The sequence below is a fragment of the Pseudoliparis swirei genome, chromosome 16 (genome assembly GCF_029220125.1).
Source record: "Pseudoliparis swirei isolate HS2019 ecotype Mariana Trench chromosome 16, NWPU_hadal_v1, whole genome shotgun sequence".
In the NCBI taxonomy this organism is placed as follows: domain Eukaryota; kingdom Metazoa; phylum Chordata; class Actinopteri; order Perciformes; family Liparidae; genus Pseudoliparis; species Pseudoliparis swirei.
The window spans coordinates 14,285,680-14,302,186 of record NC_079403.1 but is presented as its reverse complement, the minus strand read 5'-3'; the positions used below and the strand labels follow the sequence as shown (position 1 = coordinate 14,302,186).

Sequence of the window (16,507 nt, the reverse complement as noted above, 5' to 3'; positions counted from 1 at the left end):
CTTTCTTTCTTTCATCTGTCTTCCTGTCTTATTTCCCCTCCTTACCAAATCTCTTTCTCTTCCCTTTTTGTTTTGTTTTCTATTTCTGTTTGGCAAACACACATAATCATTCACACAGTCTTGTACACACGGACTCGTACACACAGACTACTTGTACACAAAGACTCATACACACAGACTCTGACCAGTGTTCTTTGTATGTGTTGCAGGAATGTAAGCTCCGCCGGTGAGGAGGCGAGGCGCAGGATGAGGGAGTGTGACGGCTTGACAGATGCTCTGCTCTACGTCATCCAGACCTCTCTGGGCAGCAGCGAGATCGACAGCAAGGTATGTGTGTGTGTGTGAGAGAGAGGAAGATACTTTGAACATCTTAGCATGTGTTATGTAATGTGCATGTCTGTATAAATGCATTAATGTTCAAGACTGTCAAGCAGTAAATGAGCGTTTTCAAACTTCAACGTGAAGTTGGGCTGAAAAAGAGTGTGTCTCGTTCCCTCACTTGTAGACACAGGCATACTGATGAATTGTTCTCATTGCAAGGGAGGTGAGAAATAATAATGACTTTTTTAAACTCCTTTCATTACCAGTCACCACATTGAAGATTAATTTGAGTGTTTAAGGAGCAAGCAGTTTCTCAACACAATTTATTCAGGACAAATTACAGCTTTCAAATTCAAAGTGCTGCAGCACTTCTTGCGGTAGCTCTGCCAGTTAATGCCAGGTTTATGTTCACTTTGTGCTTTCCTGTGTGAGAACGCGTTCACGTCGGTGTGGAGTCTTTATGTGTGGACACAGGATGTGGGGGCCAGTCAATACTGCACAAACAATGTCGTGGTTAGCTGACTTCTCAAGGTCTTCTTGTCTCCCAGCTTCTCTAAATGGCCATCTTTAATCACTGCTTAACCGCCCGCCCTTCTTCACCATCTGACCGCAGTCACCAGAGGAGTACTGCTGTCGCATCGGTAACAAAGACTGATTGGCACGTGAACCGGCACGTGCTCACTGCGGAAATGCCGATGCACATTAGCCATGTGTTCGTTTTCTACCGGCTCTTTTGCTTATTCTTTGCACACATGCGAAAAGGTGGCAGATTAATCTGGTGTGGCATTAAATATAATTGCCACAGATTACAGTAGAGCTCAAGGAGTCAACAACATTTGATTGATATATAGAACCACTTTACCTTGTTCAAATTATTTGTAAAAAGATGCATTTGTAACATCGGTCAAAGCAGAAATGATTTGAAAACACAAGCTTTTTTTAAACGTACCATTAAACTGATTACTAACCAGCACATGTGTCCGTATACTTCTATCATCAGTTCCAACCTGATAAGTGCTCTCACAGAAACGCCCCTCTCCATCACTCTCAGCCTTCCTCAGGATTTGCATTTTGGTCATCAAGACACGTCTCCGCTCTTTCCTCTGCCTTTCATGTTCACAGATCCAGACAGAAATGTGCAAGATCACAGGAATATCCACTATATGAAAATTGTGCTATATAGTTGATATGCCCATTAAACACAATCTACAGATGACTGCTATATTGCTGCAAGGGATTGCATGGATGTGAGGAAGTGTTAGAGATATTTAAATAGGTTTCACAGTGTGAACCTGCACACCGTAAAAGGCCATTAACATAACATATACAATCATTTTAAATGATGGTGCAAGACCTAATAGACTAACTCACCATACTACATACACATCCAATATGATGCTGACATGCTATAGATGATACGAAGTTGATATGTAACAGCTTTCATTAAATAGGGAGTATACTGTACGTCCATCAATGTATATCATCTAGTGTCCCAGTGTTATGAACACTAAGAGCACAGTGTTGAAAGAAGCACAAGGTCATACACTCAAAACCTTTCATCAACATAAATGTCCGTGGTCTCATATTAGCTTGCTGGTGATTCCTATATATTTACTAAAAATGACATTTTTGTTTTAAGGTTACTGTTCGGTTCCTGGCCCCAACCTCTGACCTTCCTAGAAGTACAACGTAATCATTTTGAAACCAAAGTATTTTTGCTCCCAAAAGCGTGCAGACTGGATACGCAATAAATGTGTAAATAACAGATCGAAAAATGAAATGTCAAAGTAAATTGTAAATAAAACTTCTCCTACCTCATTCTATAATAGCATTTGAATAGAATTTCAGAGATGGCTGCAGCTCGCTGGAGTGAGACATTGTTTTGTTTGTTGCATCTCTTGAGGCTGTTCAATTATACTCCTTAGTTCTTTTTTGTGTTAACCAACGGTCAGACAGAGAGAAGATTGATGATTTGTCTTTCTTAATTTCCACTCGACTGACTCGATGACTCCCCTTTCTTAGTGATACTAAACACACGCACGCAAGTACACGCACGCATTAAAAGTACTCTTAAGCATGGTGCCATTCCCTCAAAGAAATAGTTTGCTCTCACACACACACACACACACACACACACACACTCGTGCAACGGGTTTGCCTCTGAACTTGGTGTTTAATGGGGTGTGATACAATATATTGGGCTTGTCATTTTTCCTCATTTGCTTGAGTTCCTTCTCATCTCATTTCAAAGTCAGAGCTAACAAAATACAGAGAAATATTACCTGTGAGATTATCTTTTGTTTCTCCTTTCTGTCACTCGCGATCTCTCTCCGTCTGCCTGGTGGGTGGGGGTTGAAGGTCGATAGTGTGAAAGTGTGAGTGGGCGGTTTTTCCCAGCATGCTTTAACTTTACGTTATGCTGTTTTTTTTCAAAGCGAGATGTTTCATTAAATGGCATCAAACACAAATCTTCCACCTGACCTTTATCACTTTAATCATTTAAATCTGTGTTTTTTAATCTCCTCAATGCTCTCCCTACCTTCTCTTCCTACTAACTCACTGCATCTCCCCGGATTGTATCTCCAGACTGTGGAGAACTGTGTTTGCATCCTGAGGAACCTGTCGTACCGTTTGGCCGCCGAGACATCCCACGGCCAGCAGGGGGGTTTAGAAGAGCTGGACGGCCTGCTTTGCGACGCCAACTGCCGCGACGGAGAGAGCTCTGGCTGCTGGGGCAAGAAGAAGAAGAAAAAGAAGGGAGTTGATCAGGTAAGGACAGATGTGATGGTGAGGGCAGGGAAACAACTATTAGATAGATTGATGGAAAAATGTACATCTCTACTCAAAATGAAGTGTGTGGTACTAGAGGAACGAACACTAATCTTCCTCATATGGTGTCGAGATGATGGCTGTGGAGAGCGCAGTCTAACACTCCAGTCCAAATTCTTTCATAGGTGCACAACTTTGTTCAGATCATGTAACTGGAAAAGGCCATATTCTGGATTTTACTTTCATGTGTTCCCCATCATGGGTGAAAAAAAGAAGACCACTTTCATGATGAAGCAGGAATGCAATGTGAGTGGTTGAAGCAGCCGTGCGTTCAACAGGGTGGTAAATAATGGAACAGAGGGATGAATATCACACAGCAGAGTGGTATGCATGCTGAGTTGAAAACCATTGGCTTCTTTTTTAATGTGTTGGCTCATAAGCCAATTTTTCACATTTTAGACAGATATTTTAAACTTTTAACCTAACTTTTCAGATTTATAGCTTAATTATGAGTTTTATTTCACTTTTCCCCTTCCCTGCTGTTTGCTCTTTTATGCACTTTTCAAAGCTGTGAGGTAGAGGTAGACTTCTTTCCATGGACGAGACTGCATGTCAAAATCAAATTTTTTCTTGAGACTGTTTTGTGTATGTTAGAATTGGAGCCAAAACTGAGACAAAGACACAGCCCGTACTTGAATTCTTAAAACCCAACCATTCTTAACTGGACTGATATTGGAGAACCAAACCAAACCTGAGACCCAGAGCTTTGTTACCTTCGCATTCTGAGAATGCGGAAGGTTATGTTTTGATCGCTGTGTATTTATTTGTATGTGTGTTATTCGCATAACTCAAAAAGTATTAAACCGAATCGCATGAAATTTGGTGGGATGATTGGTTATTATCCGGGGACCATTTGTTTAGATTTTGGGATTGATCGGGTCAAAGGTCAAGGTCATGAAAAGGTACCAAAAAAGTGCTGCAGCGAAGGTACAGTATGCGCTCTACGGAGTGCCCGTTCTAGTTTGTCTTGTTCTATTTCAGCCATTATTAGCCATCGATTCGCCAGGCTAATGCAACTCATTGGCTACACTGTGTCTCTTTCTCTCTTTTCAATTGGTGAGTGTATCTTGAAACACATTACACCCATAGGCACAGACAGAGAGAGACAAAAGGGAGAGAAAAGAATAGGGACATTCTTAATAAAGTGCTTTTAAAAAGCTTAACACAACAAAACTATATATTTTTTTAAGGAACTACACACACGCACACACACACACAGAGCAATTCTAAGCACCCTCAATCAAGCATATGCTAACAAACACATAAATAAAGAGGCTACATCAACATTATAATAAACAATAAATATATGCCACTAGTACTACATAATAATTTCCATTTCACATAGCTCTGACCAAAACACCATCATATTCTATGTTTTTGGGCTGTCCCTCTCATTTGACAGGCTAATTACTGAAGCAAAAAAAAGCTTTCTAAACCTTGCTGCTCTAATTCTCCCTGCAGCATCTTTGTTTAGCCTCAATAGCTTAACCTTTTAAAAACCATTGAACCCCTAGGGGCCTGTAGTCGAGAGGTTGAGCAATCAGCTATACTCAGAATGAGATCTTTACGCAACCGAGTAGCTGGCCTTTGGTCACAACCAGTTGCATCTATATATATGAATCCTGCTGCAGTTCTTGGCAAGACTCGCACTGTGTAGATGCAGAGACAATTGGTTGAGGTTAGGCATTGACCTGACGTCGTCAGGGTCAGGAAAGCCCATTGATCAGGGCATGGGAACGGAACATGTCCGGATACTCATCCCTCAGTGAGCATGTACGCCTGGCCAATCCAAACGCTTAAATGCTACACAGGACAAGAAAAACTGTTGGGATTCATGATGCCCCAAGGACTCCACTCATCAACCTGATAATGCAGTGCAACCTATCTTGGTTTTGGTTTCACATGTTATGAAACACACAAATCAGGCCAAAAGATAGGACGCTCGGTGGGATGGCCTTGCACAAACTATCTGTCACTCAAACGTTTGCCAAAGCCAGGGAGAAGAACGAAAACATCAAGAGAAGCCTTCAGTGCCGTTCTAAGTTCTTCTTTTAATGAGAACATATTCTCCAGGTCTAATATAACTGATGCTATTGCAGCACATACTCTTTAGATTTCTACATTTTCTATGTCTCAATATGTCCTTTGTTTTAGTCACATTGGCCTCAGGAAAATTGCCAGAACCCCATTTAATGTCGTTCCCTAAACCATATCTTCAAACATATCGAAGGTTGTCAGGTTGTAGGTGCCCCACTAAGACTGTAGCATACACAAAAAAGGTGTGAGTGCAGATGCCTATTGGTATTCGGTGTATTTATGGAAGACAAAACACAGCTCTCTGAGGCTTTTGGATTCATAAACTTAAAGGGGGAAATGGCTGTGTGGAATATAACCTGCTGGGTATGATTCAGAAGAAAATCCTTAATCCATAGAATGGGCCTTGGATTAACCCCAAATTCCATCAATTTGCCTACCAGCCGGTGGGGTTGGTTTGTTTTAGATGCACCGATAAAACGAACAAACAAAATGTACACAAGACTGTGCGGTTCCTCAAGCACACACTCTGGCTGGTATGCAAACTGATAAGAAACCAAGAATGGTGAAATATATATTCTTTATACTATCTTCTCAAATCCCTTCATATGTACTGAGGTAAGGGCAGCTGGCCGCATGTCATGCATTGCACTGGGAACAGTTACAATCAAAGACAGCTTCCCCTGCTCAGGCAATCCTTTGAAAAGGAGTTAAAGTTAATCAACATAAGACTGTAAGACCTTCCAGCCAACGTCGTCCAGACCCAAAGTCTGAACATGTAAAAACTGTGGGTATTCCTGATGTCACTACCTGGTGAACTTGTGATTATATCAACTTCTACATCCTACTGTGGAGCATTATCGAGTCAAATCTAGAAAATAAAATGGATAAAGTCATAGAATAATACAGAATCATTCAATCACAAATATTGTGCATTTAGGTCTATAACCAGTGATAATGTGTAGGCCCTGCCAGGCTTTCTTAGCATTTGTGGTTAAAAAGAAATGTCTTCATGATTCTATTCTGTACATCTTTCTTTTCCTCTTTACTGTCTCCTGGTTTGATTAGGTCTGGGAGACAGACAGGTACAGACTGAAAGAGAAGGGTAGGAGCCATAAGACTGGGTCAGAGAGAGAGAGAGCGAGAGACAGACAGGGAAATGATGTCAGGAAGAGACCAGGCAGCAGGGAGAGAGAGATGGATTGAGAAGCTGAGTGGGGGAGAGAGACTCAAGCAGTTAGAGTGTAATGTAGTGTCCTTAATCATTTATTCGAGGCTCAGACAGCCAGGCCAGGGAGCAGCACGGGAGCCTGAACTGGACCTAAACACTCCTAATGGATACTGGAACACACACACTTACACACAAGGTGTTTGCTTTCTGGAATTTGTTATGGATTTCTGATTTGTTTAGAGATATCTGTCTCTTAAAAATGTTTTGAGCAAATGTACCTTTAGAAACAACACCAGTATCTTTATCAAATAAAAACTGAATTACGCAACATTTCAAATTCTTCCCCCAAAAGTACAACGCAGATGGCAGATCATCTAGTGTTCCCAGTTGATAAATAGATAACAGTGGTATTCAGCTGTCCGACCAGATAACTTAAATCTTTAATTTTTAACGTAATACCCTGATCCCCGTAGCAGACAATGTGGAGCTCAAGCCGCAGTGATCGTGGCAGCTACGGTGTTTTACGATTCTTTACCATGCGGGCAAAACATGAGATATATATAATTTTTAAGAAAAAGAGTGTGTTGTACTGAGGAGAATAAATTATACATTGTTTGAAACACTTTATCATTGGAACATTGTAGATACACAAATGTACATCCTACATTCAGATTTAGTCTGGCTGTCTGTATGCAACAGAAAGTACCTCTTGTTCTCCACACTTCAAATCGATGCCTTTTTGATTTTATGATCGAGAATCTATGAAAAAACGAAAACATGCACGCACGCAAAGTCACACACACACACACACACCACCACCACCACACCTCTCTCAAGACGCACACTAGCCTAGTTTACCTTGAGACCAGCGGAGGAGGGAAAGCAGTAGAGCGAAACCGAGAAGGTCGATAGGGAGAGGAAAAACTGGAGAGAGAAGGATGGAAATAGAATAAGAAATTAGGGAATGACGGAGGCAAGCAAGAAAGAAAGAGAGAGAAAAGTCATGGGAGAGGTATGGAGAAATAATCAACAGGAGAGAAAAGGGGGGCAAGATATTAATGTAAAACAGGAGCGAAATGAGAAGAAATAAATAGAAATAAAAGATGAGGGAGAGAATGAGAAAGAGAGTTTGCTGTGGGTTCATGCCTACGGGAAAAAGGGTGTGGGCATGTCACTCAGCAAAGAGGTTCAAACATCAAGAGACTCCATTGTAGTGGAGGAGAGGGGGAGGATGGAGGGAAAGGGGAATGGAGCATTAGGTTTATTTTTCAAAGCAAATGTAGGAGTGAAACATTCTCTCATAGCCTCTGTTTCACACGCATCTCTTTCCTTTCCCATCGCTCCCCTCCATTACCAATCTTTCATAAAAAGCAGGTCCACAGGGAGCGATTTATTCAATGTCTCTGACTTTTGAAGAGGTTAGAAGGTACTGAAAGGAGATGCAGTAATGCATGCACTTAGACACTCGAGAATCCTCATCCACAGATATCTTTCTCTCATGAATGTTGCGGATATGGAATCGGATGAATTTCCGAAAGCAAAGGGGACACTCGCTAGTTTCAAGTCTTTTAACACAGCATGCTGTGCAGTTTGTAAATGATGTTCCCGTTTAGAGTAAAATAGATGATAAAGCAGGGTGTGCTTAAGGGCCAACTTGTGATCGATAGGTTGCTCCCACAACGATGTCCGATTTTGGAGTTGGACGTGTTTTCCTGCAATTTTAACCATTTCACTGAGTGTTTCAGTTCATGAGCCTTTTTGCTCATCTTAAAATCCATTGTACTTAGCTCCACCCTCGAGTGTCACTTCTGGTTGCAAATAACCAAGATGGCGACGATCAAATTGACGAACTACAGGTTTCAAAACGATAGTCCACAAAGTCTATGGTTTAGTCGGAACAACCCCAAAACAATGTTTTAGCCGACCTCCATTAAAATTGTAATATATTTATGTTCTACTGTAGTTGGTTGATATCCAGGTCAAAAATGTGTAACTTGATGCGAGACCGAAACCGATTTTCAATTTAAACACAAAAAAATGCTAAAGCATTGTGAGATGATAACCGGCAGGTTACCTGATTGCATTTTGGCCCATGCTTTCTGATCTTTTACTCTCCGCAAGGACCATTTCCCGACATTCACAGAATGTCTATGAAATTCTGCATTTGAAGGCAGAATCTGTTCATAGCGATTAGACCGCCAGTGGTTTGCATCTCACCTCGCTGAACATAAATAAATCTTGAACTATGACTCCTTTTTCACAGTGGGATGGCGTGGGCCCCTTTCCGGACACAGCACAGCCACCCAAAGGAGTTCAGATGCTGTGGCACCCCACCATCGTCAAACCATACCTCACCCTGCTGTCTGAATGCTCCAACCCCGACACCCTGGAGGGAGCCGCCGGCGCTCTGCAGAACCTAGCCGCAGGCAGCTGGAAGGTAACTGCTAGGTTTAAAATATTTGCCGTACTCTTTGTTCTCCTCACTTTTTTTGAATATCGTCGGAGCCCAAGAGTATAATCAGGTAAATATAATGAAAGCGTCATTCAGGCACTCGTGTTGCAGGTAAACAGGAATCTGTAAATGTGTCTGTATACCCATTTAATTGTCTTTCATTGGTATGAAGGAAAGGGATTCATCATCGGTGTGTCCTTTCTCCACAGTGCATTGAATGCAAGTCAAATAATTGTACACAATTATTTTTGTACACAATTATTTGAGTGGATAAACCATAAAACAATTAATTCACATCCACACCTACTGTGTTTGTGTGCGTCTGTGTGTATGCGTGTGTGTCTGTGTGTACATGAACGTGTGTGTGCACCTGTGTGATTTTGTGTGTAGGCTACCGTTTTACAAACTCTCAAAAGTTGTGACCAAGAACTGCTCTGCACCCAGCCACTGTGCCATTGGAAAACTGTCCTTCCACAAACAATGATGTAGTCCAGTACATACAGCAGCTCTGGCTTGGCTTCTGTTTATTGAAAAGTAATGTGGCATAGATAGATTCTTCGAGAGGGATGGCATTTTGCCAGATGGCCAATATTAATCAGAATTACCTCGTAAAAAGTATTATTTCCATGGCAGGAATATATCCATTATAAAGTTAACGTAGCGTTTAATATCAACAAGTACACCGAGACGAAACACAAATTCAACCCTGATCACCTGGTTACAGTTCAGTTCTGGCTTTAAACTTATTTAAAGGCCGATTCGGTTGCAGTACAGAGAATAAACAACTTTAAAAATCAGTTGGAATGACGTTCTATTTGCTCACCTGGCCATCCTGCTGTCTTTAAAAAAACACGAGCCCACGTTTCACGTGTTCTGTAGTATATGATATTGTTTAGAAGCAATGCAATTACTGTAAAAATGGGAACAGATTCCAGCCTGAACACACCAGGGAATAGAGCCAGGGTTCAACAGCAGCTGACTGAGGGAAACAGCTCGATGCTCATAACGTATGAGTCATGTGGCAATATTATAGAAATTGGTGAAGGCAGCTTTAGCCTTGAGGAGGGAGTGCATGAGGCTAAAAGGCAGAAAGTGTGAGGGTTTAATCTAGGAATGATCTTGGGGAAATGCGTCAGACATTGTCGGCTATGTATGCTCAGTCAAAAGGTTATTTTACTTTTTTTCTGTGCTTTGATGTGTCTCCTCTCCTGACTGTGAGAATGGTGCTGCTAACAGTTTCCAAAGAAGCTGTGTGTGCGTACTGCTGGCTCGCTCTCCGTGCTGCTCTCTAAGCTCTTGGTTAAGAACATATAGTATACGGTTAATAATACACAATGATAATTTCCCTCTGAGGTGAGTTATTCCCTAAAATTTGAACCATTTTGGTCTTGAAGAAAACAATTCTCTGTTTTCACATTAACATACCTTGGATATTCTGTTTGCTTCACGCTTCACTTATCTATTCTCGGGGGCTGTTTTGGCACATCTTCAGTCTTCTACAGTTGACGGACAAGTCGGCAGCACTTTAGCTGTTTCGGGTTGAGCAGTCCATTTCAGCGTACCTTGATAGTTAATGAGGGAGAACAGAGTGGTCTCCAAGTTCAAACCTCGTCTCTATCGTTTTATGTAATTGTGCCTCTTAGAGTTTATCACTCCCTCTCATATTGACCCTGGATAGAACATCTCTCAACCATCGTGCATCGTCTGTCTTTTTTCCCTTTCTCCTACCATTTCATCCCCAATCTGTTAGTCCGTCTGCCTAGTAAAGGAAAGAAAGAAATAACGTAGTCACCATAGTGACAATAAGACAATGCAGGAATGAAAATGTGTGAATTGAAAATAACCGATAACACAGCGCACATCATGGTGAGTTCCTCGTATGGTAAACAAACAAGTTTCACAACCAAAGTAGAAGACAGTTTTTTAATTGTTGCCATGCTCTCTGTCTTTTGTTGTTCATACTGTGTGGATATAATTGTAATCGCTGTTGTCTAGGTTTTAAAAATAGGAAGTTTCTTTACTTTCTGAATTCTAACAATGCTTCAAATTGTCGCAAAACTTCTCATTTCATTTCCTCCACAAATACACAATGGGTTGTTTTTTTATAATATTGCCATGCTACTATTCATGCAATACAATGTTTGCTATCTAACAGCCTTCCCCCCGATTTCTCCCTGTCAGTGGTCGGTGTACATCCGGGCTGCTGTACGTAAGGAGAAAGGCCTTCCAATCCTGGTGGAGTTACTGAGGATAGACAATGACAAGGTGGTGTGTGCCGTGGCCACCGCTCTCAGAAATATGGCCCTGGACATCAGGAACAAGGAGCTCATTGGTGAGTATTGAAAAACACTTTTCCAATCATAATTATATTTGTTGGTGAAACATCCCCCCGACTATTACCCAAAATCATTGCATGGATTGGATTTAATTTATTGTCATTGCTAGAGTACAGGTACAGAGGCAACGAAATGGCAAGAAAGGATGAAAGATTACAGCATAACATGAGGGGAGAGAGCACAATAAGCACATACATTTTAAACATGACTTGCAACATGGAGGAGGGGGGGGGGGGGGGGGGTAAGCCAAAGACTGGGTGATCTAAGCCCAGCCATTGGGGGGCAGAAGGTAACCAGCACAGACAAGCAGCCATTACGGTGCCAGTCACAGACCCCGTCCTGGATCACTGGGATTTAAAATCTTGATAAAGTTACATGTATTTGGACTGTAATGCTCAGTTGTGGTCTCTTTTTTTAGTTTATAAAGAGCTAATTGAAATCCATTAACATCTCTAATTGCATTCCCTCCTAGCCGTTCCACTTTGGTCCGTTTCTAACGCATTGCTCTTGTTTAGGGTATGCAAGAATGTTCAAGTGATGTAAGACAAGGCTACAGAACAGTTGCTCCAATTAGAAGTAATTCAACACAAAGGCCAGTCTGGAGTCACCTCACAACAACATAGTATGACGGCTCACCTGGCTTCTTCCACCATGCTAGCCTGGTGGACCACTTTGCAGATTTTGACACTAATGTAGACCATTTATATCACAAACTAGGATCAAGTCTGCACAATGATTGTAACCTCAACATGAGGCAAACATGATGTCAACAGAGGTCAAAATCTAATCGTTGTGGGACTACTGTGATCGTTCTCTTTTTTTCTTTTTTGACGATTGAATGATGCGTTATAATTTGATAACAGGGCCAAGTTGTGTTTGTTGTGAGAAAAATAGGCCAATGAGGAAAGTCATCTGGAATAAATGAAATAAAATGGTAGAGCATATGAAGTTGAGAGAGGAAGTCTGTAAGGAGAGCAAGATAGATATTGCAGAAGATCAAATCAAAGGCTTGTATTGGGCAGTGTTGGGCTTTGAAAAGCAAGTGTGAGGCTAACTGACTGGCAGCATCACCACATCGAGGGACTCGGGATCACGGGATCACCGAACACAATAAGACACTTGTGTAGCGTGTGTTTGTTTGCGGTGGAGTGTTTCTGTCTGTGTCTAAAAATCTGTTTGAGTTTGTGTGTGTATCGCATGGGTGTGTGTTGCGGCACCCTTTTGTCTGTACTTTCTCTGAGTTTCTCGGCTTCTTGGTGGGCTCAGTGGTTTCTATAGCAACCCTGCTACCCTCAGTCTCAGGCAAGGGCTTCTGGAGCATCTCTGTGTCGTTGCCAGAGTGTAAGGACGACGAGGAAGGCTGCCGGTGAAGCTCACTACGCCCATGGAGATGGTCTGCCTGGCGCAAGAGGCATTTAGTTTTTTGGGTTGTACGTATATCATTTTCATCCATTCTCGTGAAACGCAATATCTCAAGAGCCCTGGAGCTAATTTCTTTCCATTTGGCACAAATGTCCACCTGGACTTTTGATTTTGGTGTTCAAATGTCACCGTGACTTCACATAATATCTTTATACATAACTCAATAATGTGCACGCTAATTAGGACAATTTCACACAAATGTCTCATAGGAACAAGGATAGGATGAGAAGTGATGATTTTTGGACAGGCGTGTGTGTAAACTGCAACGTGGCTGGTTTGCGGAGGCATGCAACTGCAAGGCGGTAATTTGAAGGTAATTTGAGTTATATTTAAAAGATTGACAAGAACGTTTGCATGTCATCCTTCGTATTGCTTTTCACATCCACTCAAAATGTAACACGCAACTTCCAAATATGATATGATACAATATGGAGTCGGTACTCTTTTAAATGCACTTGATTTATATTAACTCAAACAGAATTGTCACTTCCATCAACGAGGTGGAGTTTATGTACGTGTAATGTTTGATAAGAATGATTTTATTAAAATATTGTAATATTATTTGGGAAAAATGTGGTTTCAGCTGCCTTAACATTAAATAATTTTCTCTTACATTGTTATGAATTACATATTTAATATAATTAAAGTAGCAGTTCCAATACTGACATCACATAATCAATTCTTTCATTAAACCCTTTACAGTCTATATCTTGCACTGAAAACCATTACCTTGTTTTGATTAAAATATTATAGATAGTTGGTCAATTTTAACTTTGAAAGTCATTATTTTTAAACTCTATTGAAGATAAATAGTACAGTTTTGGAAAGAGACACTGCAATGCATCTGTGCCTCATAGAGAGGAAGGCGACACATAGGCATGATTGAGTAATGTAATTACAAAACAGATTCAGAGGGAAAATCAATTCAAATATTTTTGGCATCTTCATTTGAATACAGACTTGACTTATTCAGCTGCAGGATAACATTGTTTTAGGCCTTTGTGACGAGCTCTCACAGTGTTATTTCTGAGGCTCAAGACACAAAACATATGACAGCGATAGGGTGACGGAGGCAAATTAAGATACTCTATAAAAGAAAAAGAGAGATAATTAGGGCATTGCAGATCATCATTGTAATGTAGCAACCAGGGAGGTGCTGACAGATTTGATTAAAAATAGATACACTGCTGCAAAAAAACTGAGATTGTGAAAGATATTGTTGTGATTTTGACAGTTATGCAGTTAAAATAACACACATTATTAACTGTCTATAGTAGTTAATAGGTTACTGTGACACAGAAAGTTCTCGGTTCAGTTTGGTTAAAATATTCAAAAAGCAGATGCACTAAAGCTTCCTTAAGCCGTCGGAGCGTGCAGTGGCAGCAAGTCTCTTAAACTGGCCAATCATGTGTCACATTCTTTCTTTTGCCGAACATTGTTCACTCCTCATGTGAAATGTTTGGTTTTGATTCCTGCCTTTGTGTGTTTCCCATCTTTTTTGATTGTCTGCCCCGCCCTGATTAGTTTCTCATTTACACCCTCCTTCCCTCGTGTATTTTAGTCTGTGTGTTTTCCATGTATCGATGCCAGCTCGTCCTCATATCTTGTGCTTAGAGTTCCAGACAGTTATTTTCGAGATGTTGTTGTTCTCGCGTGTCCTGTGTTTTGGAGGCACCTGCTCTCTGCCAACTGCTTCCTGCTACCTGTCTGCCATAACCTGCTTTCCCTTGGACTTTTCAACAATAAATCACAGAACTTTTTTTTCCGTTATCAAAAATAAATCTCTGAACTTTTCCTGCTGCCTTCCCATAAATCGAGCCTGACTCTTACACTGTATGTGTCCCATTTCATTACTTCCTTGAACATTTCAATCGCAGCCCTGGTTTGATCTCCCAACAAATGACTGCTAGATGTTTCATTTCCCCATCCACTACCGGTATGTTAATTTGTGTCTCTTTTTGAAATGTTTATATAAACCAACACTAGTGGTTTTCAAAGCCTGGCAAAGATAGATAATTAGCTTAAAGCAGATGGAAGCTGCACAGAGCTGCAGGATGGGTTGTTGATTCAGGGAATAAGACAGTGATGGCAACCTGGCTCTGTTTAACCATCAGACATTATTACGATCTCATCAAATTGATCAGTGTCATTGGAATAAATCATCAGTTTACATTCAAAAACAGCTGGCACATCAACTTCTCTTCCTACGAGTCTAGACATCCACATGGTAAATGAGCCAGAAAGCAGCAGTCAGAGTTAATGACACACAATGTCACAGAAAGCCTCAGAGATGAAGAGGGAAAATGGAGAGAGGAGAAAAGTGAGAGGGATCAGTCAGGGTTGAGCCTTTGCTCTTGGCAAGGTGTGATTTGATACATGTCAAAAGAAAAGAGGTGGAGGCCAGGCACTCCTAAGAGACGAGCCCCATGTGCTCCATGTTCACAAGCTTCATTCACCACAGTGACTCTGAGTCAAACACATTTTTCTTTCCACCATGCACTCCTGCAAAACAACCGTTCAACCATGAGAAACAAAGCAATTTCACAAAGCAGTTTGTGGATCTTTGTCAAATCCAAATTCCACCGAATTGTAATACCATTTTGCATGGCTAATCTAGAGTAAATCACCTCTTTCTATAAATGAATAAACCAAATCGTCGTGCTGTAGTGTGTCATAAGCTGTTAGTGTCGGTGGGCTTGGCAGCATCAGCGTGGGGGGAATGGTAGATTGCTTGAGCGGAGATGAGAATCATCTTTCGCACACAATAGCCTCAGAGTGTCAAATCCTCTGGAAAAGCACTGGATGGCAGCAAGAGAGGGAAGAGGGAAGGAGCAAGAGAAGTACAAGGCTAGAGAAGGAAAGAGGAAAGGAGAGGCCATGTCAGGCTGGGCAGATTGAATAAGGGTGTGAGATGAAACCGAAGAGTGAGCTGAAGGCCTACTCTAACCACACATGTATGCTTGTACTCCAATCCCTCTTTAATGGGATTTAGTAGCATATTGATGTCCATGAGAATCATTCCTTGCATCTGTCAATGTTTTTGTCTCTCCTTAGTTCACCTTCTTCATAGTTTTTGAATTTGCATAATGTCCTGTATGCCTGTGTAGCAATAAATGCGTCGCATTCACTGCCACACCGTCTGCCAGCGCAATTCTTCCCCATTTACTTACAGATGGTAATTTGATACACATGAATTGGGAACAGCACTGGAATGACAAAAAGACTGTATTTTTTTCAAACACAGCCCACATTTACTAAAGCCTCCCATAAACACGTGCAGAGCCTGCAACCAAATCCAAGCCAAAATGACTGTTTAATGAAAAACTGATTAATTAAAAATCTCTATTAATTCAAGACACTTCACGAATTAATATTATGTTTTGTATGATGTGACTTGCTCCAACTACTACATCTAATTGAGTTTCTGGATTCCACAGTTAGGGTTTAATTTAAATTCCAAACATGTAATCCTAATGGGAAGGCCTACAGTATACTGGGGATTGAATTGCATATGTAATATATAGTAATGCAAAGTCGGATGTGAAAGCTTTATAAAAAGTATTGACTGAAATATTGATTCAGGTTAATTTAGTGTCTCAAAGTCAATCGACGAATCAATGATTAGGGACTTTTAAGCATTAGTGATATTTACTCAAGAAGAATCACACATACATGTTTATCTTGACACACATCTAGTCACCTCCTCAATACAAGATATGCTGGCTATCTTCCTGCATTTGGACAAGGGCGCTTGTTAGGACGCATGCTGAAGTTTGATCAGGCTGTTTTCTTGTGTGATGTATGTAGAAGCTCCCCAGTTCTGTTTGCAGCACATCAAATAATGAAAAACCTTTAGAGAATGGTTCATGCTTTTATACTGATTGTTTACTTACTGGTTTTAGAAGACACTGTGACTCTTTATTTGACTCGAGTCACAGTATC

The 16,507-nt window shown here is 41.0% G+C and overlaps 1 protein-coding gene across 2 annotated transcripts in view; it reads left to right on the top strand.

The window, feature by feature from the left end:
- ctnnd2a (catenin (cadherin-associated protein), delta 2a) overlaps positions 1-16,507 on the top strand; it is a 243,303-nt gene that overhangs the window by 199,484 nt on the left and 27,312 nt on the right. For both annotated transcript variants that reach the window (XM_056433619.1, XM_056433618.1), the window contains exons 16-19: positions 210-327; positions 2,908-3,090; positions 8,619-8,792; positions 10,989-11,139. In XM_056433619.1, the coding sequence (XP_056289594.1) occupies positions 210-327; positions 2,908-3,090; positions 8,619-8,792; positions 10,989-11,139 (626 nt within the window). The remainder of the gene's footprint in view (positions 1-209; positions 328-2,907; positions 3,091-8,618; positions 8,793-10,988; positions 11,140-16,507) is intronic.